The sequence below is a fragment of the Podospora bellae-mahoneyi genome, chromosome 4 (assembly GCF_035222275.1).
Source record: "Podospora bellae-mahoneyi strain CBS 112042 chromosome 4, whole genome shotgun sequence".
Lineage (NCBI taxonomy): Eukaryota > Fungi > Ascomycota > Sordariomycetes > Sordariales > Podosporaceae > Podospora > Podospora bellae-mahoneyi.
In genome coordinates this window covers 1,951,527-1,975,019 of record NC_085883.1, presented here as the reverse complement: position 1 = coordinate 1,975,019, position 23,493 = coordinate 1,951,527, and the positions used below count along the sequence as shown (strand labels likewise).

General features: G+C 54.4%; 7 protein-coding genes and 1 non-coding gene across 8 annotated transcripts; 2 read left to right on the top strand and 6 right to left on the bottom strand.

Moving 5' to 3' along the window:
* Positions 1-672: 672 nt before the first annotated feature.
* Positions 673-6,025, bottom strand: QC761_409420 (uncharacterized protein). Its single transcript, XM_062879218.1, has 5 exons — positions 5,784-6,025; positions 4,973-5,622; positions 1,444-4,760; positions 1,250-1,381; positions 673-1,174 (listed from the first exon to the last, which is right to left on the bottom strand). The coding sequence occupies exons 3-5, from the start codon at positions 4,657-4,659 to the stop codon at positions 1,055-1,057; spliced, it is 3,468 nt and encodes a 1,155-aa protein (XP_062732275.1). The 5' UTR covers positions 4,660-4,760; positions 4,973-5,622; positions 5,784-6,025; the 3' UTR covers positions 673-1,054.
* A 146-nt stretch (positions 6,026-6,171) lies between these two features.
* QC761_0066390 lies at positions 6,172-6,282 on the bottom strand. Its single transcript has one exon. It is a non-coding gene; the product is annotated as a tRNA-Leu (tRNA).
* QC761_409430 (uncharacterized protein) lies at positions 6,276-8,312 on the bottom strand (the record flags this gene model as incomplete). Its single annotated transcript, XM_062879219.1, has 2 exons — positions 6,276-7,189; positions 7,252-8,312. 2 exons carry the CDS (start codon positions 8,310-8,312, stop codon positions 6,484-6,486), a joined length of 1,767 nt encoding a protein of 588 aa, XP_062732274.1. The 3' UTR covers positions 6,276-6,483.
* A 1,155-nt stretch (positions 8,313-9,467) lies between these two features.
* GLO1 (Lactoylglutathione lyase) lies at positions 9,468-10,986 on the bottom strand (the record flags this gene model as incomplete). Its single annotated transcript, XM_062879220.1, has 4 exons — positions 10,642-10,986; positions 10,508-10,574; positions 10,410-10,420; positions 9,468-10,357 (listed from the first exon to the last, which is right to left on the bottom strand). The coding sequence occupies exons 1-4, from the start codon at positions 10,718-10,720 to the stop codon at positions 9,468-9,470; spliced, it is 1,047 nt and encodes a 348-aa protein (XP_062732273.1). The 5' UTR covers positions 10,721-10,986.
* Positions 10,987-11,371: 385 nt separating this feature from the next.
* MAM3 (cell agglutination protein Mam3) lies at positions 11,372-14,475 on the bottom strand. The gene is made up of 3 exons (XM_062879221.1): positions 13,674-14,475; positions 13,388-13,614; positions 11,372-13,318 (listed from the first exon to the last, which is right to left on the bottom strand). The coding sequence occupies exons 1-3, from the start codon at positions 13,928-13,930 to the stop codon at positions 11,484-11,486; spliced, it is 2,319 nt and encodes a 772-aa protein (XP_062732272.1). The 5' UTR covers positions 13,931-14,475; the 3' UTR covers positions 11,372-11,483.
* A 747-nt stretch (positions 14,476-15,222) lies between these two features.
* Positions 15,223-17,880, top strand: QC761_409460 (uncharacterized protein; the record flags this gene model as incomplete). Its single annotated transcript, XM_062879222.1, has 2 exons — positions 15,223-17,565; positions 17,590-17,880. The coding sequence occupies 2 exons, from the start codon at positions 15,223-15,225 to the stop codon at positions 17,878-17,880; spliced, it is 2,634 nt and encodes an 877-aa protein (XP_062732271.1).
* Positions 17,881-18,335: 455 nt separating this feature from the next.
* QC761_409465 (uncharacterized protein) lies at positions 18,336-19,999 on the top strand (the record flags this gene model as incomplete). The annotated part of the gene is made up of 5 exons (XM_062879223.1): positions 18,336-18,487; positions 18,533-18,636; positions 18,894-19,386; positions 19,409-19,526; positions 19,604-19,999. The coding sequence occupies 5 exons, from the start codon at positions 18,336-18,338 to the stop codon at positions 19,997-19,999; spliced, it is 1,263 nt and encodes a 420-aa protein (XP_062732270.1).
* A 731-nt stretch (positions 20,000-20,730) lies between these two features.
* Positions 20,731-23,261, bottom strand: QC761_409470 (uncharacterized protein; the record flags this gene model as incomplete). The annotated part of the gene is made up of 2 exons (XM_062879224.1): positions 21,749-23,261; positions 20,731-21,693 (listed from the first exon to the last, which is right to left on the bottom strand). Exons 1-2 carry the CDS (start codon positions 22,919-22,921, stop codon positions 20,731-20,733), a joined length of 2,136 nt encoding a protein of 711 aa, XP_062732269.1. The 5' UTR covers positions 22,922-23,261.
* Between the last annotated feature and the right edge of the window lie 232 nt (positions 23,262-23,493).

The following is a 23,493-nucleotide window of genomic DNA, read 5'->3' as shown; positions in this document are numbered from 1 at the left end:
GTCGTGGTCTAATCGGAGCATGTGACGCTTGGTATAAAAAAGAACAGGCTAGTCAATAGGGGTCATCAGTACTCGAAAGAAATCAGTGCATAAAAGTACAATGGCTCAATTGAGGCTTGCTATCGCGTCTCGGTATACGACTACATGATGCTGGCTCGCGGAGACAAGAAGACGACAACATGAACAAGACAGAAAAAAGTATGCTATGCCGTGACGGCGACAGCAATGCCCCAAAAAGATGGGTTTGCGGCATTGCGTGGCAGGTATTGAGGCTGGTGCTATGGCGATGTGGTAGCGGGAAAAGGATATGGCTTGAAACATACCTTGATTCGTCAAAGGAAACTATTCCAAGTCGGATGCGATTTCGTCGCTGCGGAAGAACTGACAGCTCCGAGAGGAACGGAAGGAGTTTTCACCGCGTTGGCAGACCCGAATTATTTTTTGGGGCATGCCGAAAATTTTGCACCACCCCACCACCACCCACCAGCCTCGGCTCAACCGAGCTTCTGCTGGGCTGTGGCTGGAGCTGGGGCTGACTAACAAATCAGGGGGGCTGTTCCATCGATGATGACTTCACCTCACTGTCCTACAGCATTGCATTAAAGCCAAAAGATGTTGTATGTGTGTGTGTGTGTGTCTGTGCATGATCAGTGTAGCCAGTCTACAAAATAATAGATACAAGAGACAAACTCCCGTATTAGGTAGGCCCCCCTTCGACTTCCTGCCTTGAACAATACCTCACCTTCTTCCCCCATTTCCTTCCAGCATCCAAACATCATCTCCTCTTGGCAACAACAACAACAGCCGGCATGTCCCCATCACCAAAAAGAAACCCGCCCACAAGCATAAAAAGCCGAAGGGTATAAAATAGCAACTAGCTGAATGCGAATGTACACAACGATCGGGCAGCCTTCCTGACCTCGGCCGCCCCCCCGCCGTCCGCTGGAGAACCCTCCTCATTACAAACTTTCCCAGCTGCCGCCCATCGCTGGAGCAGCCGGCTATAGCAACAACAGATAAAATCACAAAGAACCACAAGCCGAGCACCGTCCGACTAGGCTGATGACGCCTGTGGCACGCCGTCCGTGATGGACTGGAGGATTCGCTGGTTCGACTTGGCAATGTCGTCGTCCAGCTCGGCAAGCTGGCTGATTCCCGCCTGGGCTTTAGCGATCTGCATCACCCGTCCTGCGTTAGCCAGTCTCAGCCCAAGAAAGAGAGGGTTAGAGAAAATATTGGTAGCTCGCACCGAAGCTAGCGCCGCCGAAGAGTTGTCCAGCTCAGGCTCACCTTCCGCTGCGGGTACTCCATTGCTCCCATTCTCCTCCGCCGGTTGCGCAAACCGGCTCGCCGCGAGGCCCTTGGCGGGTTCGCCCTTGGTCTGCAAATCGCCATCCACGTTAGTGACTAGAACCATGGACCCCGTGGTAAGACAGCTTGTACCTTGACCTCTGCAAGCTCGGCCTCCCGGATCTTGAGCTGCGCCGTGAGCTCTGCAACCTCCTTGTCGGCCTCGGATACCCGCTGCTCCGCCTCAGAGAGCCGCTGTTCCACCTCGGATAGACGCTTCTCCAGCTCGGCCTTGTCGTTCTCCAGAGCCGTCTTGCTGTTGCCATGTTCCACAAAGATATCGTGGAGATCCTTGTAGTCGGCCTTGCCAACCTCGACCTTCTTCTCTGCTTCCTCGAGATCCTTTTGAACAGCAGCAAGCTCCTGCTCGAGAGCGGCAACCTCAGCACTGGCCTTGCTGGCAGCTTCCTGCGCCTTGGCCACATCCGCGTCGTAGCGTGCCTGGAAAAAGCTGACCTGCTCGCGGAGGCCATTAATCTCACTTGTATCTTGTTTGGCATTCTTGACAGCGTCCAATTCCGCCTGGGCAGTGAACTTTTCCATCTTTTCCATGGCAAGCTGGCCACCCATCTCATCCACCTCTTGCTGCAGCTTGACGTTCTCCGCCCTCAGAGCTTCAGCGGCCGCCTCAGCATCCGCTTTGGCCTGTTGCTCCTTCTCCAAGCCCTTGAGCTGGGCCTCGGAATCAGCGGCATACTTGGCTTTGATCTCGGCAAGGAGGCTGTCGTGACGAGCATTGACGGCTTCCAACTCGAGATTGTGCTTGGTCACAGACTCGGCGTTCTTTGCCTCGAGTTCGGCATTTTTCGCTTGAATTTCCTTGACCGATGCCTCCAGTTCAGCAAACTTGGCTTGAAGCTTGGCCATTTCTTCCTCGCGGTAGTCAATCAAGGCCTTGGCCTCAGCCCGTTGCCCCTCGCTGTCCTTCAGCACCGCTTCCAGCTCCTCAGCCATGGCTTGGGCAGCTTGCAAGTCGCCTGTCAGCTTGGCAACCTCCTCCGCATGCTTGGCCCGGACCTCTTGCAGCGCCTGCTCCAACTGCTCAGCGTGCTTGGCCTCGACTTCCCTCTCGAATTGCTCCATTCGGGTTTGGAGGCTGACATCTCCAGCGGACCGAACGGCATCGAGTTCGGCGGCGTGGCCTGCTTCAAGATCCTCGAGCGCCTTGGCCAAACTGGCTTTGCTCTCCTCCTTCAATATCTCAATCTGCTTGCTGTGGCTCTCCTTGAGAGAATGAATCTCCTCCTCGCCCGCCTCCTGGGCCTGCCTTGTGACGCTCTTGGCGCCTTCCAGCTCTTCGGCATGGCTCGCACGCAGAGCATCCAAAGCTTGTTGATGTTCTTCCTCCTTGGCCTTCAGCGCGTTGATGGCATTGTCGCGTTCGGCTTTGGCAGCCTCAAGAGCTTGTGCGTGACCTGCTACGGCCTGCTCGTGAGCCTGAACAAGCTCGGCATGCTTGGCCTCCAATTCTTCAAACTTTCTCTTGAAAAAGGCATCCCCACGGAGATCCTCAATCTCCTTTTCGTAGTCCTGGCTGATCTGTTTGAGTTGTTCATTGTGGTGGTCGGTTTGACTGGCGTGAGCAGCTGTCAGCTTGGCATGATCCTCTGTCAACTGGGCATGCTCTTCCTTGAGCTTGGAAAAAGCAGCCTCTTTGGCAGCAGCCTCCTCCTTCAAGCCGGCCATAATCTTCTCGAGCTCAGCGTGAGCACTCTGGGCCTTGCTGAGCCCGTCCCGAACGGCGGAGAGTTCAGACTCGAGCTCAGAGTTACGCGTCTGCAAGGCAACGACTATTTCGTTCTTGCCCGCGATCTCAGCCTTGATAACATTTCCCGCCTCCTCGGCAGCTACGAGCGCTTCCCTAAGTCGCGCAACCTCATCCTGCACCTCCTTGTCCAAACGCTTATTCTTCTCACGCAACTCCTCGAGCATTTCGTTTCCTCTCTCCACCAGTTCCTTCTGAGTACCGGCAGATTCGAGCTTGACCTGCTGGATTTCCTCCTGATGCTTCTCCTTCAATGCGTGAACATTTGCCTCGTACTGTTCACTCAAGGATTTTCGTAGTGCCTCCAGCTTAGCAGTATTCTCCTCTTCCGATCCCGAGAGGCTCTCCTTGGCGTTCTTGAGCTCAGCCTCGTGGTCCGCCTGCCGTCTCTCGAGTTTCTGCTTGAGGCTAGCAATCTCGGCCTCGGCCGTTTCCTTGGCGCTTGCGGCAGCAGCAAGCTCACTTTGCTTGGCGGTAAGCTCGGCCTGGACGGAGGCCAGCTGTTCTTCGGTTTCTGTGACCTTCTTGTTCAATTCCTCGATCACGGCGGCATGCTCTGTCTTGAGAGCTTCCAAGACATCCTGATCGATGGCGGACTCGGGAGCTTCCTGCTTCGCTTGCTGGGCGGCACTCAATTGCTCTGTGAGCTCGTCAATCTTGGCCTGGCGAGAAGCAATCTGAGCCTCGAGCTCCGCGATTTCGGCCTCACTAGACGACAGCTTGACCTTGAGCTCCTCGGTCTCCTTGGCAGACTCGGCAGCCGCAGCGGCGGCTGTGGCAGATGTGCCCGAGGCCAACGAGGGACGAGCAGCATGTCGGGGAGCGGCACCAGCAGTGGAGACTCCGACCGTCGACAATCTCTTCTTAGCATCGGCAACGGCGCCGGTGGTCGGTGGTCTGGTGGCAGTGCGTGTGGTAGTCGGGGGAGCCGAGCCGGTCGTGGCTGTTGTTCGAACCGTGCCAGAAGCTGACCGGGATGCCGTGGTGGTGCCGGCGGCCGCAGGCTTTCTGGCGGCGGCAGTGCTACCGGCAATGGTACTTGTTCTGCTGGCCTTACCCGGAGAGTCAGCGGCACCGCCGGGCAGGATCGAGGTGCGGCGTGTCGCCGAAGCTGTGGGCCTTTTCTTCTCATCTTCGGACTGGGAAGGCTGGGAGCGATGGGACACAGAGGAAGCGGCGGTGCCTGGGCGCTTGGGAACCGTAGAACCAGCGGCCGTCCGTGTCGTCGAGGGTCTAGTCAAGCCACCTGCGGTGCCTATTCGTGTTGCGGTTCCAGCAGCTGGCTTGCCAGTGGCACTGCTAGTCCCGGTTGGACGGCGGACACCAGCGGTAGAGGTCGAAGCGGTACGTTTCTTTGCAGCGGCGGCTTCTGCTCCTGCTCCAGCTTTCGCCTTGGGAGAGGTATCGGACCCAGACGGCGGTGCTGGGGGAGGTGTCGGGGTGGCCTCTTCTCTTGGAGCCGCTTGCTGCTCCTCCTGCTCCTCCTGCTCCTCCTGCTGCTGCTCAGGGGCAGGAATCTGATCTTTGATCTCGACGTCTGACATGATGGATGGATGGATGGATGGTGTAGACAGGACGGCAATGGATGCTGTTCTGAAAGAACAGGAAGGGGTAGGTACTAGTAGTTAAGAGATGGCCGTGTCAACTGTCGGTCGAGCTTGGTGTCAGTACGTAAAAGTGGTGGTGGGGACCAAAAGAGATTATGTGCAATTAAAAGACTCTGGCTTAAAGAACAGGAGAGAACCATAAAGGGATGCCAAAAGTAAACAAGACGATGGAAGAGGTCAGAGTCAACCTGGCAGCTTGAAGTTGACCTTCTTATGAAAAAAGCATGTGGAAACAACAAGAGAGACTCACCTGTAATTGCTCTCTTCTCAAGTCGCAATCGATGTTGAATTGGCTGTTGCCGCGCAGGCCGCAGGAACAGGAAGCTTTGGCCCCAACTGCCGCCGCGATGGAATCGGACGATGGCGGATAACACAACAGATGAGGTACAAGGTAAGGCAGGAGCACAGCACGCACCGTACCTGAAAGAGGCCAGGCGCGAGAATGAAAGTATCCGTACCTGCTGGGCGATTCGTCTTGGAAGGTTCAACAAATGCTGTGAGGAGGACGAGGAAAAAAATGAGGAGCTCAGTGACTGGTCACTCGCTTCCAGAATGCCTCAGATGCTGTTGCCCGCGCCCCCAGAAAGGGAAAGGCGCGGGTCCAAAGTGGGCGACCCCGGGGGAGCGGTGGAGCGGTGGGCAACAGCCAGTGGACCCGTGGAGAATCAGCAAGGAGGGACCGAACAGGGGTAGCTCCCTTTTCTCACCTCCTCTTGAACCTGTTCCAACCGTTCAGAGTTTCCATGTGAGCATCCCACCTGCTGGATGCATGACAAGTGACTGGCGCGGTTATTCTGATCCATTCAACGGCGGCAGTTCACATGGTAGTACTAGAGTACTTCAGATTCCAACGTTTCGATGATGACTCGGAACCTGTCCTGCAATGCGCGGCTGAGGCACCTGCGGATGTGTCAGAATGGTGCTACCCAGCCGGGATTTTCGTGGTGATGCTTTTTGTCAGTTTTTGCCATCAGACCGGGAAACCTGTTGCCCCCTTTGCACGACACTCAAACACACTTCGCCATTCCACAACAGAAAAAGGAGAATAAGGGATCACGAACTATCGCGCACGCCAATCACCCATCCTGGCCACACCAGTCCGAATCGGTGCCATTCTACGCGCAAGCTTCCCAGCTCCCCGGGTCGGCACGGACAGGTCCAAGTGGGTTCATCAGGGACGAAGCGAAGTAGTCAACAGAGAGCCCTGTGAAGATCAAAGTCGAAGATGAGATGAATATGAGCATCGTTCTGGCCTCGCTGAACCCAAACGTGAGATCAAGAATATTTGCAACATTTGCTAGGTTCTGAGTCTTGATGAAACAGTCATGTGAAGATGAGGGGTGGAACTCATCCCTATCAGTATCATTTTCCTGGCTGATGCGCCGCCACCTTTCTCGATCTCGACGATCATAAGTGCAACGACCAGTCTAGATCTTCAACAAATCATACGGTGAGATGGCCGAGCGGTCTAAGGCGCCACGTTAAGGTCTTCCTTAATCAACATCTTGTACAAAGATTCCGTGGTCCGAAAGGGCGTGGGTTCGAATCCCACTCTCATCATTATCTTTTGCCAAATTTCTCAAGTATGCATATGAATCTTTTTGGTTTCCACTCTGAGCCTTATCAAGAACATCTTATCATTTGTGGAGGATCTCCAATCTTGACCTCAAGGTGAGACCTGTTTCAGCCTGCCACTGCTTGTTGAAAACAAATTGGTACCTTCAGAGAACTATATGGATACAGAGGATAGCAGCAAAAACCCTACAATCTCACCACACTTACATCCAGGATACCTTCAGCCTTGCCCAGCTCTTCAAGCAGCTCACCAGTCACGTCTCCTCCTACTCCCAAAATCATGAGTGCCTCCTTCAACCCGTTCTCCGTATTAACCGGTCCATCAACAACAGCCCGCCTTGCCTCTTGATTCAGTCCCGCAACCTGCATGAAAGTGATGTTGATCCCATGCCTACCCAAAACCATACCGACATTCCCAATCTTGCCTGGCTCGTCATAGTTGTGCAAGATCAGCAGCGTCCCTTCTGGCTGGAAGTTGGCCGCAAACTTGTCCAGCTTGGAGATGAAGACAGCGTTCCCACTGACATAGCCCTCAATGATCTGCTCTCCCCCGCTGGCCCCGTCTGTGCTGATGCTTCTGAGAGTGACAGCACTGGCGTAGGTGCTTGGAGCCGAGGACCCCTCGTCACGAACATGCCTCTCATCAATGGCGATGCCCCTTTCTTTGGCAATGATTGTAGCGTTGACAATATTCACATCTCGTCCACCGGCGTCACTGATGGAACTGACAAGACCCTTGACCAGGGCGGCAAAGAGCGGACGGGTGTTGCTCACGCTGGCAAGATCGCCATGGTAGACGAGTTCGAAGCGCCGGCCGCCAATCATGCCCCCTTTCTTGTCGCCTGCGTTGGTGGCGTAATGTTGGGTGTAGAGACTGCCAATCTTCTCGACCCTATCATACCGTCAGTTTCCGACGGGATGTTGGTAATGGGATAAAAGGGGGTCAAAACTCACAGCTTCACAAACGGCTGCAACCTCCTGTACTCCTCGGGCAAGATCAGCGGGGCGTTTACTGCTGCTGTCGGGAGGCCACCACCTAGGATTACAACCACCTGCTTACACACATCGATCGAGACGTTCTCCTGTGCTTCAACCGTGCTGGCCCCCAAATGCGGCGTGCTCACAACCTTTGGATGCTGCGCCAACCTCGACGGCACACTCCCCTCCTTTGGCGGCTCCTGAGTGAAAACATCTATCCCCGCCCCCGCAATCCAACCCTCATCCAGCGCCTTCAACAACGCCTCCTCATTATACACCCCACCCCTCGCCACATTCAACACCCGTGCAGTCTTCTTCATCTTCCCAAACTGCTCCTCCCCCAGCAGATTCAACGTGCTAGCCAACAGCGGCGTGTGAACAGTCAAGAAATCCACCTGAGGCAACAGCTCCTCCAAACTCCCCACCAACGTCACCCCCGCAGCCTTGGCCACATCAGCCGAAGCATACGGATCAAGACCCAAGACCTTCATCCCCAACCCCCCGCTCGCAACACGTGCTACTTTGAGCCCTACCTTCCCCAACCCAACCACACCGAGCGTCTTCCCCCCTACTTCCACACCCACGAGCTTTCCCCTCTCCCACTTTCCTTGCTTGAGCGTCCCGTCTCCGCGGGGGACGTTTCTCGCCGTGGCCATGAGAAGAGCAATGGTGTGCTCGGCCGCGGCAAGGATGTTGCCGCTGGGGGAGTTGACAACGATGATGCCCTGCTCAGTTGCGGCCTTGACATCGATATTGTCAACCCCCACCCCAGCCCTGGCGACAACTTTCAGCTTGGAGCCAGCTGCCAGCAGGGCAGCCGTGACTTTCGTCTCGGACCTCACGATAAGCGCTTGGTACGACCCGATCCTGGCCGCGATGTCCGCTGCGGAGAGGGACCCGGGGCAAGGGTTGTCAATTATGAAGCCCGAAGAGGACAGGAGGGAGAGGCCTTCGGGGGAGAGCTTTTCCGGGACGAGGATACGGGGGGTGTTGTTGTTGGGGGAGGAGGAGACGGGTTCTATGGCGGAGGGGGCCATGATGGTGGTTAGGTGTGGCAAATGCCCAAGAGATGTTATGCTTTTGGAATAAAAGACGAATGGAGCTGGTGGGTGATTATTAGCAATAGTTTAACACACAAGACAAGAAATGGGGAACAAGAAAGGGACAAGGTCGACGTTATATACACCACACCTAGCTACCTTACCTACCACAGCCAGCCAGCCAGGACAAGTTGCGGGGTTCTAGACAACCCTCGCCTCGTCCCCCTCCCCTTCCCCCCTCTCTCTCATACACACAACAGCAAAGCGAGGTAGGTAAGCACCGTTTCACGGTCCGGCCCTTTCTGATCTCAAAGTCACGACATATGCGGGATACCCAAAACAGGACCTCTTCGCGTAGGTGCCCTGCAGGACCAAGTCGTGAAAGCCAATGGATGGATTGTACCGATGACCGACATACATCTCATCTCCAAAGGAGAATGTGACAGGACGGGATGAGACGGGGGGGAGGAAGATGGGGGTCGGTGTCGGATGTGTGTCTCCCTCTGCCTGCCGAGAAAATGAGAGCATAAAGAACCAACCCGGGAGTGAAGTGAGGGGCCTTTACACGACACCATATTGCCCAGTCTGTAACATGACAAAGACACCTCCTCGCCCGGTTCTTGAGAAGCTTCTGATCAAGAGCTGTTATTGGTGTGTGACCCATCAGTTATCCAACCTGTCCAGTAATAGTCTTGGAATAATTCATGTTATTCGCCAGTCTCAATCAGCAAGTTCAAAATGCTTCTCATAGCTCCTCCTTTACACATGGAAGGAGTGGAACCCCTCACTTTGCCCTTTCCCACCCATTTCCCCCACGTTTGGCTAATGCAAGCACTACTGCACATGTTCCCCGTCGAATAAGCTGTCAGTATCATGATCCTAGATGTCTGGGGAAGTCCCCACTGCTACCTTGCCGGCTCACAGCCACACATGTCACGTATACACTGTGCTGTTCTCGGTCTTCTCGGTACATCTGCATCTCACATCTCTGATGAGGGGGGACCAAAACACACAGAGAGTGGGAGAAGACATCTTACTGGCTACCATTTCAACCCGGAATCGCCCCTTCCACCAAAACGTATAGATCTACCCATCACGCGCTCAAACAACCTGCATATCCGCCCTTCCCCTCATACCACCAACTTCCTCCCCTCAAAAGTTAGCCTTATCCGCAAACCTCTCATTCTGCACAATCTCGACCCAATACCCATCCGGATCCAACACAAAAGCCACATTCTTCATCCTCCCATCCGTCAACCTCTTCTTCCAGCTCACCCCCAACCCCTCAAACCTCTCACACGCCTTCTCCAAGCTATCAACCGAAACACAAATATGCCCAAACCCCTGCGGCCCCTTGTTCCCATCATGGTAACTAAACCCCTCCTCCTTCTCCGTCCCGTAATTCCAAGTCAGCTCCAACAACCCCTCCCTCTTCGCCGTATCACCACCCTCAACAACAGCCCCCTGTTCCCCTTCATACCCCAAGAAATAAAGGTTGAACCCGGCCTCCTTCGCCTCATGAGTCCTAAAAAGCTTCATCCCCATAACCTTCTGGTAAAACTCAAGCGACCTCTCCGCATCCTTGACCCGAATCATGGTGTGATTCATCCTATACGTCCCCAAATCCGTCTCCCTCACCCCCTCCGTCTCCTCCACCGGCCTCTGTCCAATAATCTCAACCCAGTACCCATCCGGATCAAGCGCAAAGGCAATATGCCTCATCTTTCCATCCGTGAGCTTTTTCTGGAACTTGTAGCCCGCGTCCTCGATCCTCTGGCAGGCAGCCTGGATATTGTCGACGCTGATGCAAGTATGTCCGAAACCACGGTAGGGCTCAACATTGCCATTGTTGATCTTGTACTCGGGGTCGTTTTCGGTGCCGTAGTTGTGCGTCAGCTCGATGAGGCCTTCCCTGTCCCAGAGATTCTTCCCGTGGGAGACGGCGCCGGGGGCGTCGTAGCCGAGGAAGTAGAGGTCGAATTTTGCGTCGGGGAAGGAGAGCTTCTTGAGGAGGGAGAGGCCGAGGTGGTTGTAGAACTTGACTAGGGGGGATGTTAGTGGTTGTTGAGGATAGAGAGGTGAGTAGATAGTGACGAGCCAGACTCCTTGGGGTCCTTCACACGAATCCTATTTTCTTGTGTCAGTTCCCAGCGCTTATTGCCATCTTGGGATGGGAGAAGGTAGGTACTCACATCGTGTGATTCAACTTGAAGTTCTTGACATCAGTAGTCGACGCCATGGTTGCGAATCCTCGGAAGACTAAATTCTCATTCATTAGCAAATGTTATTCTTCAATCTCGCATTGTATTCTCGAGCTACCACCTACTTGGTGGGACAAACGACGGCTTCTTTTGCAGTGACGGAACAAGAAATCTCAACCGCTGCGACGCCCGCAACGAGTTCATATGTTGAGCGAAAAAGGGGTTTTTATCGGGCAATCAACTTGTAAACGTGAGACAAAAGTCCAAGCGGGGGAAATTGGGGAAGAGGAGGAGGGGCTGTTGAAGCTATCGGCAAATGGGGTGGGGAGCTATATAATAGCTGATAGTGACAAGTTGTAATTACGTGAAATCGGCGTAAGCTATAGATCCCGAATAATAGCTCCATAGAGGGTAGGTCGGTGAATTTGGCAGCTCCAAGTAATTCTGTCATGTGTATGATAATGATTGCGAGATCCAAACGTTTGGAGATAGCTTCACAGCCCCTCCCCGACCGAATCTATCCTGTCAACCAATCTCACCTAACTCGTATCATTATGAAAATACATAGTGGGGATAAGCATTAAAAGAGCTCGACGACCCCACCAACCATCGTCACGAATGCTGACGTCAACGCTTCACAGCTCCCCAAACCAGCACTATACACCCAAAGCACGAGAGCAATGCCAATACGGTTCAACCTTGATAAACAAACTCCAGCTAAACTATCGCTACATTACAGCCAACCCCAACCGACGCCTGTAAACAATGCAACACACCCCCTTTAATTCCCAACCCCTCCAAAAAAAAAAAATATTAACATGCCTTGCCCCCCGCCCCCCCCCTTTTGGTTCCCAGATATGCTAATTTCATTCCCACCTATTCCATTAACACATACCTCAAGAATCCTCCTCCGCTTCCCCATTGAACACTACTAGTACACAGAAAAGTACTCGACCAGCCCGTCAACCTACGACTTGCCGCCCTTGCGCTTCTTGCGTCTGTTCTTCTTCTTCGCCCCTCCCCCACCACTACTTGGCCCACCGGCCGCCGTCCCTGGAGCACCGTTCCCCTTAGCAACATCGGCCCCCTTGCTCGTCCCTTCCTCCCCAGTCTCTGGTGATAAAAGCTCCTCCTCCTCCTCCTCCTCCTCCCCAGCACCCTCATTCTTAGTGGAGGCATCCGTCCTCCCAAATAACCCAAACGTACTCCTGCTCTTGGGCTGCTCCGGAGAAGTACCAATTACGGCAAACTCATCCTCGTCATTGGAACTAGTAGTTTCAAGAACCACCTTCCTGACTCCTCTAGACTCAACGATGTTCTCCGTGATGCTTCCGCTGCGGACGTAGGGCTTGGCGGGAACCAGGTTGCCAACATCGTTCCGTGCGCTGTGGGTACTATCCCCGCTAGAGACGGACCGATGGCCAGCAGAGGTGGATTCTGTTGGACTCTGCTTTGTGTTTTGCATACTGGACTTGTCGGCTTGATCTGGTGTTTCGAGCGTAAGAGTAGGTACACCGTTGATGGGCGAAGCGAGCTGCACGGTTACGGGGCTGGTGGCACCATAGGTTTGCTGCAGAGCCTGAATGCCGTCCTTGCCAGTAACTTGGGGGTTCAGCAGACTCGTCGTCTCGTCTCCTTCCTCCTCCTCGGCATGCTCACGCACATGTTCCAGCGGCGACTCTTCAATCGCACCCTCGGCGACAGAAGAAGAACGGCCGGCCGTGTGTAACAGACCGGTGCCAGGCTTGATCTTGACCGTGGTGGACTTTGTGTCTCTGGGGTTTGTAGCAGGATTGGAGGGGCCAAGATGCTTCAGATGTTGTCTGATGTCTTCAAAGTTGGCCCGAACAGGAACTGTCATGTGGTGCCCTTCTCTGCCAGCTGAACTTCTGCGCATCATGAGAGTGGCGAGCTTTGGGCTGCTAGACAGCACGGGTGAGTCGAAAGATGTTGTGCCAGTAGTGTCAAACTGAATCAAGTCGCCGCCGTGATCTGCGAGTCCATTATGTTCCGCAAAGCGGCCTGCTTGGTCTTCAGACTGGCGACGTTGGACGCGCGCCTTGGGAGCAGGCTGAAGACGGCGAATGGCCTTGTGCACGTCAATGTACACATCGGACTCGTCGATGATTTCCTCTCCAATGAGTTCCTCAATAACGTCTTCAAGGGTAACGACACCCAATGCGCCGTGGTCCTCACCAGGGTATTCCGAAACGAGAACCATGTGGGACTTGCCTTCCTGGAAGAAGTTGACAATATCCAAACAGCTGGTCTCGGGCCGGGTCTCGGGCAGGGTAGCGAGTGGGAAATCCTTGACAAGCTTGGCATCCTCGGGGTCGTAGGTGATCAGAATCTTGACCAAAAGCATACCGACGAAATTGGTAGGGTTCCCAGTTTCGTGGATGGGAATGCGCGAGTAGCCTGCCGAAAGAATCATGTCCATGGTCTTCTCATCCAAAACAGTGTCCTCTGCCATGACAAAAACGTCCGCCATGGGGGTCATGACATTGGCCACTGGCTTCTCCTTCAGATCCAACACGGCGCTGATGATGGTGACCTCGTCCTGGTTCAAACGCTGAGACATATCGCCCAGATTCTTGTGCAGGGTCACCAGGGTCTTCAACCCACTCTTCTTGTATACGGTGCCATGATCCTTTCCGAGGATCTTGTCGAGAAGGATGGCGATCGGCCAGGAGATGGGGGCGGTAAGGTACATCATCGCAAGGACGGGTTTGGACATGTAACCTCCAATCTGGAGGCCATAGCGAACACAGACAGACTGAGGAACAACCTCACCGAAGATCACTGTCACGTGTGCGCGTTAGCAGTGAGTATTTCGAGAGCCATGCTGTCTGGCTCGAGATGAGCACGTACCAATGAGAACGGTCGAGCCGATGACGGCAGCAATGCCGCCTCCGAGACATCGGTCGAGTACGACGGGAAGGGTCTCGTTCACGATAACGTTGGCCAAGAGCAGTGTGACCAAGACCCAGTGCTTTCCCTTTTCGAGAAGGTGGTAGACCCGTTTGGCATTTTTTTGCTGAGGTTCGGTGGCATCGCCGGCCATCACTTGGAGGTAGATGCTATCCTGCCCCATCAAACTGGTCCTTGTCAGCAAAACCACAGGCTGGGATTTGTTTGTGATCCAGAAAGGGCTTACGCAATCGTCAAACCAGCAAATGCGCCGCCGGACAAGACGAGGATCGCAGAAGCCAAATAGAGCATACCCAGGCTTGCGCCTCCAGCGTCTGGCTCGTCATTGCCACCGCCGCCATGTCCCAGGCTGACTATCGGCGCAGCATAGGCTGTTGAGAGTGTCAAGGAGAGAATTCGCGCGAGGCCGACGAAGCCTGATCGAAGCGCAAAGAGTGAGTTGGGGCGTGCTGCTGTCACGCCATGTTGTCGCATTGTCGTCATTTACAGATGATGACGATGATGACGATGACGTTCCCGGGCGCTACGCGGGCGCGGGTTCCGAGTTTTTTTTTTTTTTTTTTTTTTGAATTACTGTAGAAAAGGATAGGCCGTAGTGTGTGTCGGTAGAAAAGTGTCAGTTCATTGTCGTCGGGTACGGTTTGGGAGCGAAGAAGGGCTGCTGGCGTCGCAATGGGGCAGCAAAGAGACGAGAGATTCGGTGGGTTGAAAGGCCGAGTGTGTGGACCTGCATTTAGATTTTAAACAGTGGATGAAGCTCCCCCAAGCTTTGATGGGGCTTTCGAGGTTGGAGCTCCCCCAGTAGCGTCTTGGACGGTAGGCTCCGATATGCCCGATGACGGCCGGTTGCCACTGCAGACGGACAAATGATTGGAGGGTTACAGCAGGTGCAGCAGCCAGCGTCTCAGTGAGAACCTCGATGTCCTTGGGACTGACCTGGTGGTTACACGTATCAGCCACTATTGATGTCCTGCTGAAGACCGCGGAATGAAGTGTGACCCTCTTCCGATATTATATAGTCTTCAAACCGACCTCTGGAAGCACTTCAATTATCTCTCATCCGACATGATTTTTCAGTGGAAGCTGTGCTGTCTGTCCAGTGCCCGACTCAAGAAGGAAGGCGAAGCTGAAGTCCAACCGAGAGCCCTGCTAGCGGCGTCATCCCCGCCCACAATAGCCCTGCCGAGGCCCTTATCATCCTTGGGAGGCTAGAAAACTTTTTCTAGTTGGTAACTCCATTTTGATGCCACCAGATATTCTTTAGAGAGAGCCACTTACTGTTTAGATTAGGCATGTTTTACAGACAACCTACCCGTTGCAGGAGCACTTTTGTTTCCTATTTTTCCCGTTGCGACGGTTGACCAGAGAAGGAACGAAGAAACGCCTCAACCCGGTCAACAACGTCATGTTTCACTCCCCCATCAGCCACCAGCACCAGCGGCCCCCCGCGTTGGCCCTACCGGCGTGGCACGGATCTGGAACCTTGGCGATCAGAAGCTCTAGTGTGGCAACAGGGAGGGAGCTTGGGCCACATAAAACCCCACTGGCCAATTCTGCATCTCCAAAAGTGCTTGAGGGGCTTCACCTCACGTGTCTTCGCGTTTCTGCGCGTGGCTGAACCATCGACCGGACTTGGGAGTGCAAACAAAGCAAAGCCCCGGTTGCCGTCACCAATTTTCTCCAATCTTGATTCTGTTCCTTTTGCTTTCTTTTGACCTGGTGTTCAAGTAACTCTCGCTCTATGACCACGACTACGGTATCCAGGGTGCTCAATCATGGTCCAAACGCGAAGCAGGGTCGCTGCTTCGCGCAAGGCCGTTGCCGCTGAACCTGAAGAAAGCAGCTCGGATTCTGACAGCGATGCATCCATCCCGGCTAACCCTCGCCCTTCTAACATCAAAAGCCCAGTCACCTTGCGCCCCAGCAAGGCGTCTTTGCCTGAACTGAACAATGGGGTCAACAAAAAGAAGCGGAATGCCAGTCCAAGCCTGGAGACGCCAGCCAGGAAGAGAGCCAGGGCCCATGAGCCCACCGATCCGGAGGACGATGAGGGGGTAGACGAGACCGCCATGCATGTCATCAACGCGTTTAGCAACCGCCAGACGCCGAATCCGAAGCAAAAGGGTATTGAAGTCCTGCTTCGAAGCGGCGGCAAGCCTGCTCGACGAAAACGGGACGGGACCAGTATTGAAGATACGATTGACGAGACGCCTGAGTCCGTCAGGAATAACCGAGGGCCGGCGCCCGTTGTCGAAGAACCTGAGCCTGCGGAAGAAGGATTGGTCGAGGGGGAAGATTCTGACCATGATGAGGTCCATCGAAGAGTCGCCAGGGAGAATGGTAGCCCAGAGCTTGACTCTTCGCCCCCAAAACCCAAACAACCACAGCAAAGCCGACGTGTGGCATCTCGAACCCTACAACCAGTCGCGACTGCTTTAGCCGCACCTCTTCGACCTGCTACTATCAACAATTTGAAACCCCCGGCCCCGCCCAGACAATTGGGCGAAGAACAAAGCTCCAGCTCGAGTCACAACATTCTGCCCACCGTCGAAGCAGAAGATGAATTGTTTGTGGATCAAGCCAATACTAGGCAGGCAGACTTGGAAGAGGAAGCGGAATCGGACGATGTAGATGAGCAGGATCGGCGCGAGGAAGAATGGGAAGAGCTCGAAGAAGTTGGGGCACCAGATAATGGGGTTCAACTTGCCGTTATGGAGGACCCATATGATGTGTTCGAAGACGAGGATGAGGACGACACCGCACTTCACCCAGCCATCCATATTCTAGTGCCGGAAGTAGTGGACAAACGATCAATCGTAACTCTGGACAGCGAGCACCTGGACACGCTACGCGGGATGATGGGCAAGGAACAGTGGTCCGACTTGGGCAAGTTTTGGGAACTCCAAATCTATAGTGCAGATGGCTTCCGCTTCGACTCTGAGTCACCAGCCACCACGCCTGGAAATCGTTGTCTAAGAGCACTCTACGCCTTTAGAGAATGCCTCGTTGGCTTAAAGTGTCCCCGTGATCTCAGCAGACAGAACAAGCATCTGGTTCGCGTGCATCGCCAACTGAATGAAGAGCTTACCAACGTGGCAAGGAAAATCGTCAGGGTCCGCAACTCGCTGAAGCAACAGACAGGAAACTACAAGCAGCAGGTCTCAGCTGATATCCAGCAGTTTATCATTCCGACATTGATCCTCACTCTACGGGACCTGTTTTTGCTCGGCACTCTGGGTTATAAAGCGCCACGGCACCAAACGCTTCCCCCCCTCCCCAAATCAGGCCAGTTTACATGCGTCACCGTGCAATACGTTAGCTCGATCACGAAGCGACTTTCATTCTTGATCCGGGATCTCATGCAACACTGCGAGAATGAGGTTGCAAAAAAACAGTTGGGATGGAATGATTTCTCTCAGGTCTTTGATGAATGGAAGTTTGAACTACAAGAAAAGATTAGTGCCGTCAACGAGGAGATAAGCCGTCAAGAGAAGATTGATCGGGATAAAGCAATCAAGCAGAGGAGGAGACAACTGCTGGAGATTGAAGCTGCCAAGGCTACTGAACAGTGGAACAGAATGGCGGTGTCGACGCAGCGCTTGAGGCACCAACCTAGTCCGATGGCGGAAAAGCAGCGTTTGGCGGACAAGTATATCTCGCCTCCTCAGGATCCGATTTCTCCGCCTCGGCCGCGCCCCGATAGCAGCAGCCGACCGTACAGCAGCTACATCGAGACTGTCCACACAGTTCCCTCCACATTGCAACGACCGCGGGTGAATGCCTCCCAAACACGAACTCCAGTAATACGAGCACCATGGCCTCAATCACGGCGCCGTCTAGGGTTGGTTCAGTCTGATCAAGCTTCATCGGCGTCATCGATGATGCAGTCTTCTGCGGTAAAGCGCCCCACGAATCAGCCTCTGATAAGCCAACCTTGGCCTTTGCTGAGACAGGCTCCACCGCAGTCAAGTCCAGTCCGGCATCAGAAGAAGGATGTTATGGTCATTGATTCTTCGCCGGAGCCGGAAGTCTTTGCTGTCCCGGATCACATTGATACCCCTAGCAGGCAAGCGAAGCCGCGGGTCGAATTAGAGGTTGAAGAAGTTGAGGGGGCAGAGGTAGAGGAAGAGGAGGAGGAGGAGGAAGAAGAAGAAGAAAAAGAAGAAGAAGAAGAAGAAGAAGAAGAAGAAGAAGAAGAAGTGCGTGAAGATGTTGAAGAAGATGAGGACGATGAAGAAGAGGAAGCATTTGGCAAAGTCTGGGATAATGGGGAGAGGGCGTTTCTTGTTGAACAACTTGAGGAAGCGGCGGTAGAGGGAATTACCAGGGAGAACTTGGAGGAGTGGGCTGAGTGCTTTGAGTGTTCTGTTCCAGAGGTTCGGCAGCAGATATCGAGCTTGCAAAGGGAAGGATTGTGGCGGGGGTCGCTGTGACAAGAGATTTCGTTGATCCGGGTTCTCATTGCTAGCTATTGGGAGTTGGAGGAAAAGGCAGCGGGGTCGCGATCTTGCTTGTTCAATTATTGATACCCTTGGGAGAACGAACGTTGATACCCACCCGTTGCGGGTTTGCAGTTGACAGCTCGGGAAACATATATTTTGGCTGGGTAGGTAGCGTAGTTAGTGTGTCGGCTGAACAAGAATCTTGAAGTTCTTTTGATGACTGGGTTCGCACCTGGTTATCACTTTGAACATGGCATTGACAGTGCGCGCAGTGACATGAATGAGTATGAGTAAGAGCAGATTCACAGGGCTCCTGACTGTTCAGTCAACAAGTCAACATACCTATATCACTCCTATCCTATTCCCGCCCGCTTTCTCAACAAACAATTTGGTTTGGACTACGTTTGCGGATCTCTCAAGCCTACGACCTTCTGGCCGCAAACACAATGACACGTCCCGAAACAGCTACGGATCCCAAGACAGCTACCAATGGTCATACCAAAACAACCCCCGATACCGAGACGGCATGGGATGAGCTCAATGAGCCGTACGCCGACCCTCTGTATACCTGGCCCTGCGGGCATCAGAACACTATCGAGTGGGACGACTATTAGGATGAGAAGGGGAGAGATGATGGTAGTAGGGAGGATCAAAAGGCTGCCGCTGGTGAGGCTGGTAGTGGTGGTAGGGGAGAGAATGGAAATAACAGCAAGAAGAGAAACAGCAAAGATAATAAGGGGATGAAGTGTAGGACTAGGTGTAATATAGTTTGAGTAGACAAGACAGCCGTATCTATCTCTTTTCGTTGTAGTAAGTCGTGGTCAGGGTTGGGGGTCCAAAAGCACCCCTGTCACTTACCCCAAAAAGCCCGTGCATCATCACCCCAGACCCACCGATTATCGATAAGTTCCCGAGAGCCCGGGAAGCTTGACACAACCTCTCTCCTGGCTACCCTCTCTCATCAGCTCTGACGTCCGCCGCATAATCCACTTCCCCCAAATCAGCCTGCCTTCCCCGCTACCAACCACACCTTGAGGGATTCAACGGATACACACCAACCGAAAACAAAGTTTATTCCCACTTGCCAATTGCGATTCCAACCACCCACCATCGCGACATCGCGGCCACCTTCGATATCAACCCCCATCGCAACACCTCAACCCCCCCCCTCTCGAGCCAACAATGTCCAAACCCTCCCCCCCTCCTCCCCCCCACCACCCCCCTCCTCCTAACAAAACGCGTCACCGCCTTTCTCCGCGCCAATTTATCCCCCTCCATAACAGCAGCAATCCTCACAACACCAACCGGCTCTCTCCTCTCCCACGCCTCCTCCCTCCCCGCCTCCGCCCTAAGAAGGCAATGCGCCGTCGCAGCCTCGATCTGGGCCGTCCAGTCCTCTTCCTCCGCCTCCTCCCAATCCTCCCCGCAACACACCCATAAAACCCGAAAACACAAATCCACCCCCTCCCTCACTGTCCAGCTTGACTCTGGCCTGGTGTTTGTAATCCGAAAGCTAAAGTGCGGTATGCTGTTTATTTGCATGGGTGGTCAAGCTCAAGGTCAAGCTCAAGGTCAAGCTCAAGGTCAAGCTCAAGGTCAAGCTCAAGGTCAAGCTCAAGGTCAAGCTCAAGGTCAAGGTCAAGTTCAAGTTCAGGGTCAGGGTCAGGGTCAGGGTCAGGGTCAAGGTCAAGTTCAAGTTCAAGTTCAAGGTCAGGGTCAGGGTCAAGGTCAGGGTCAGGATCAGGGTCAGGGTCAGGGTCAGGATCAGGATCAGGGTCAGGGTCAGGGTCAAAATCAGGGTCAGGAGCAGCAGCAACAACAACCGGAGGAGGGGAATGGGGAAGGGATGGAGGGGAAAACACCAGTCGGGTCACCATCCGCAAATTCAGAAGTGGGAAGGGCGTCCGTCATGAGCGGCGGGACGACATCGGGGCAGACGGTCACGTCCCAAACAAGCGCGAGCTCGGCGGGGGTGGTGATGATGAGGAGGCAGGTGGAGGAACTAGCTAGGTGGTTGGACGAGAAGCTGGCGGGGTTGTGCATACCGGAGGAGGGGATCGGGTTGGAGAATCTGAGGAGGGCGGGAGGGGAGCAGCTGGAGATGAGGTAGGCGGTTAGGACAGCTGGGAGAGGGGAAGGGGGTGGTGAAATAATGATGAGGATGGATACGTCTGCACGGAAAAAGAGGGAGGAAAGCAGCAGTACTTTTCCGGCACGGAGAGGAAATGTTGGTGAGACAGAGGGAAGGGGAATTATACCACCAACGGTGGAAAGCGAGTAATTATTTAATAAGGCCTTTTTATTTTACTTTTGTTCTTTAAAAGATATATCCCAATTGCGAAACGAATCTTTCAGACAAAGCTCAAATCTGCTGCTGGATATGTTCAACCTGTTGTTGTTGTTGTTTTGTATATTTATAATACCCAAAATTATTTATATACGACCCAATCTTCTGTTGGTCCAGCACCACCACCACCAGCACCAGCACCACCATCCCCATCCCATCCCACTGCATTTATATGCTTATGCTCCGACGCCCTAAACACCTTTTGAAAAAAAAAAAAACCCTCCCTGGACCAAGAAAATGAGCATGTACGCTTATAGCTTTGTGTGTGTGTGTTCCAACCCCTATTCATCCGCTTTGATATGACCGCACCCCCCTCCTTCCCATATATGGTATGATTGTTCATTTGTCGTCACGGTTGGTTCCCCAACACCCCCAAATGCAAATGCTTAAAAACTCCCCCTGCGCAAAACCAAAAAGAGAGCATATGTGTATGATGATGACGGTCGTTGCTGTGAATCGTCCGCTTGCTTGCTTGCTCCCCATCTTCCCTCCCCTCACTCAATACTCAACCTAGTAATCCCATCGTTAGTATCCACCATCCCCTGCAACCCAACCCTCCCCCTCTTATTATTACTCCCCGCCATCCCATTATTCCCACCCTCGCCACCACCACCAACGCTACTCCCCGGCCTCGACCCTCCTCCCCCTTGCCCTTGCCCTTGCCCCTGCCCCTGTTGTCCCACCGTAGTAGTAATCGCAGGCCCCAAACTCAACGCCCCCCACCCTTGCTCCCCGCCCCTCTGCAGCGGACTCTGCAAGACCGGGCTCCCGTGCGCGCTCATCCCCGGGCTCACCGCCCTCCGCTTGATACTGATCGGATCATTAAAATCATCATCCCCCCTCCTCCTCTTACTATTAATCCGTCTCGTAATCTCGGCCGCGCTCGGCATGCTCCCCCCAGGAGGCTGGTGCGGCGTCCCGTTCCCCGAGCTGCTCGTCCCCGTCGTCAGAGGCAGCACGAACGGGTTCTGACTCTGCGAGTTAGAGCTCGGCGAGTCCATATTCACATCATCCAACGACACCCCTGAGCTCGAAGCCCTCGTTACAAATGATGGTGGCGGTGGGGTGGTTGTCCTTGGTCCCGCGCCGCCGTTGGAGCTGCTTTCCGAAAAGGTATCCCAAAACACCTTCCCCTTGGAGTTTTTCAGCACTTGTTGCTTGAATGTTGCCGGGGAGAGACCGAGGGCGTTGTTAGTCGGGTTGTGAGACGCAACCGGTCCCTCGATCATCATGGCGTCGTCGGGCATCATCTCGTCAGGGTGGACTTGGGAGTCAAGGTTGGGGCTGGACAAGGCTGTCGTCGCAGCCGAAGGGGCCGGTGGCAGTCGAGGTTCGAGGTCCATGTCGCTCTCACGGACTTGTCGTACCACCTCGGCTTCGCGGCGGAACTCGGTTTCTATGGGAGCGCCCTCTTCAGCGAGGGCGGCGCGGATACGGGCGAAACCTTTTGTTTTCGGCTATGCATGATCGTCAGCAAAGGTCGCAGATGTCAACAAGGCAACAAAAACGCACAAGAAGATTCCCCCTCCTCGTCACAGCCCGTCGTACGATGCTCGGCCGTGACGGGCTGTCAAGTCCCTCCAGCTGTCCATCGCTCTCGTTGCCCGAAATGTGCAGCTGATTCGCAGCCCAGCTGATGCTCTCCCTCCTAGTGTGAGGCAGGTCGCGGGAGTTGATCAGGTTGTTGGGGGGCGACTTGGAGATGGCGCCGGAGGCTGCGGGCGAGTGGAACCCCAGTCCCAGAGGTCCCCGCATTTTCTTTTTTGTTGATTGTTTGCGTTGTCGCTGGCGTTGTTGGAAGCTGAGAAAGTTGCTGACCGCTGGCGACCCGGGCATCCATCCGGGCGCCGATGGCCCCCCGGCCATGTGACCCATGCCCGTCCTAGAAGCTTGAGGTGTCATGATGTAGGCCTCCTCCATGTCCTCGTCCATGTAGTCGTCCTCGTCAGAGTCGGACGAGCTTTCGGACAGCACATGGTTAGTGCTGCCGAGGGAGCTCGAGATCTGCATGCGCTCCTGGTGGTGGTGTCCCATGGTGCCCCAGTGAGACGAGGCAGCATGGTCGACGCCGGCGTGGTCGCCACTGCGCCGGTTGGGAATGTTCATGGCGCGGGACCCGATGGTGGGCGAAGAGTCGGGATCGGCCTGGTTGGCGAGGGTGGAGTGATGCAGGCTCGTGGCGGCTCGGGAAAAGTCAAGGCCGCGAGATCGACGCGGCAGAATGTTGGTGGGTGAGGCATAGATGTGTGAATGGTCCAATTTGGGCGAGAGCGGGGCCTGCTTGACGTAGCCAGCAGCTTGCGGCTGAGGGGCCGGTGAGGATGGTTCAGTCGGGGCCATCTGGAGAGAAAGGCCTCTCGTGGGGAACCCAGCTCGGATGGGAGTTGACGGCGGCAGTCGGAGGGCTGCACTGTCGGTGTCTTTGTCGCGTATGGCAATGTCGTCTTGGCTCTGCCGGCGGCTGGCCTCGACTATGCAAGGCGAAGGTGAGAGTTTGGGCGCGCCTCCACCGTCCGATAAGGACCTGGACTTGGATAAGGGGGACCGAAAGGCACTTGGACCTTCTCTGCTTTCTGTTGTTGCTGCTGCCCCTACCATCCCTGGCCGTCTCCTGTTGGTCGAGGGAGTAGCGTCCATGATGGCAAAATCGCTTTCCATGTCCGACATCCTCGACAGGTCGTCCATGCTTGCTGCGCTGCTTGCTGCTGTCACCTGGACGTCTGGAGCCGCGCGCAGCGGGGGACTCTGTATTTTGAACGCGGCGCGTACTCATTCGATCGCGACTAAAAATATTGGCTTGTTTTTGGCAGATCCGTGCATACGTCAAGCTGTTGTGGGTGCGCAAGGTCAACAGAGACAGGGCCAGGACGTCTAGATCTTTTGACGAAAGAGCCGTATAGGCACGCGCTGGGCGCAAACAAGCTGAAGATGAACAGTTGAAGAGATCAAATTCACCTGTCGTCAAAACTGATTGCAACCCTTTGGTGCGGGCTACACCCTGGTTAGACGCCCGGGCCATCTCCACGCATCCCGCCCGCGTGGACCCGGCACAGGATCCCTGTCGCTATTCCCGGTTCTTGACCAGACCCCGCTTTTGTTTTTCTGGAAGCGCCATCGCACCGGCTGAGCAGCCGCTTGCATAGATTTGCATTCCAGCGATTGTCCATAGTTTATGGCCAACAGCTTTCTTTCATTGTACTCGCCAACACTCACATATACTTTGGAGGGCAAAGAGGGGACAAAGACATGGCGGGCCA

What these genes read in the sequence shown, in the direction of transcription:
- QC761_409420 (XM_062879218.1), bottom strand. Translation starts at nt 4,659, where the DNA reads ATGTCAGACGTCGAGATCAAAGATCAGATTCCTGCCCCTGAGCAGCAG. An exon ending in CCGAGCTTGCAGAGGTCAAG is followed by an intron (nt 1,382 to 1,443) that starts GTACAAGCTGTC and finishes GGCGATTTGCAG; the next exon opens with ACCAAGGGCGAACCCGCCAA. An exon ending in CTTCGGCGGCGCTAGCTTCG is followed by an intron (nt 1,175 to 1,249) that starts GTGCGAGCTACC and finishes CGGGTGATGCAG; the next exon opens with ATCGCTAAAGCCCAGGCGGG.
- MAM3 (XM_062879221.1), bottom strand. Translation starts at nt 13,930, where the DNA reads ATGACGACAATGCGACAACATGGCGTGACAGCAGCACGCCCCAACTCA. An exon ending in TTTGCTGGTTTGACGATTGC is followed by an intron (nt 13,615 to 13,673) that starts GTAAGCCCTTTC and finishes GACAAGGACCAG; the next exon opens with TTTGATGGGGCAGGATAGCA. An exon ending in CGGCTCGACCGTTCTCATTG is followed by an intron (nt 13,319 to 13,387) that starts GTACGTGCTCAT and finishes CACACGTGACAG; the next exon opens with TGATCTTCGGTGAGGTTGTT.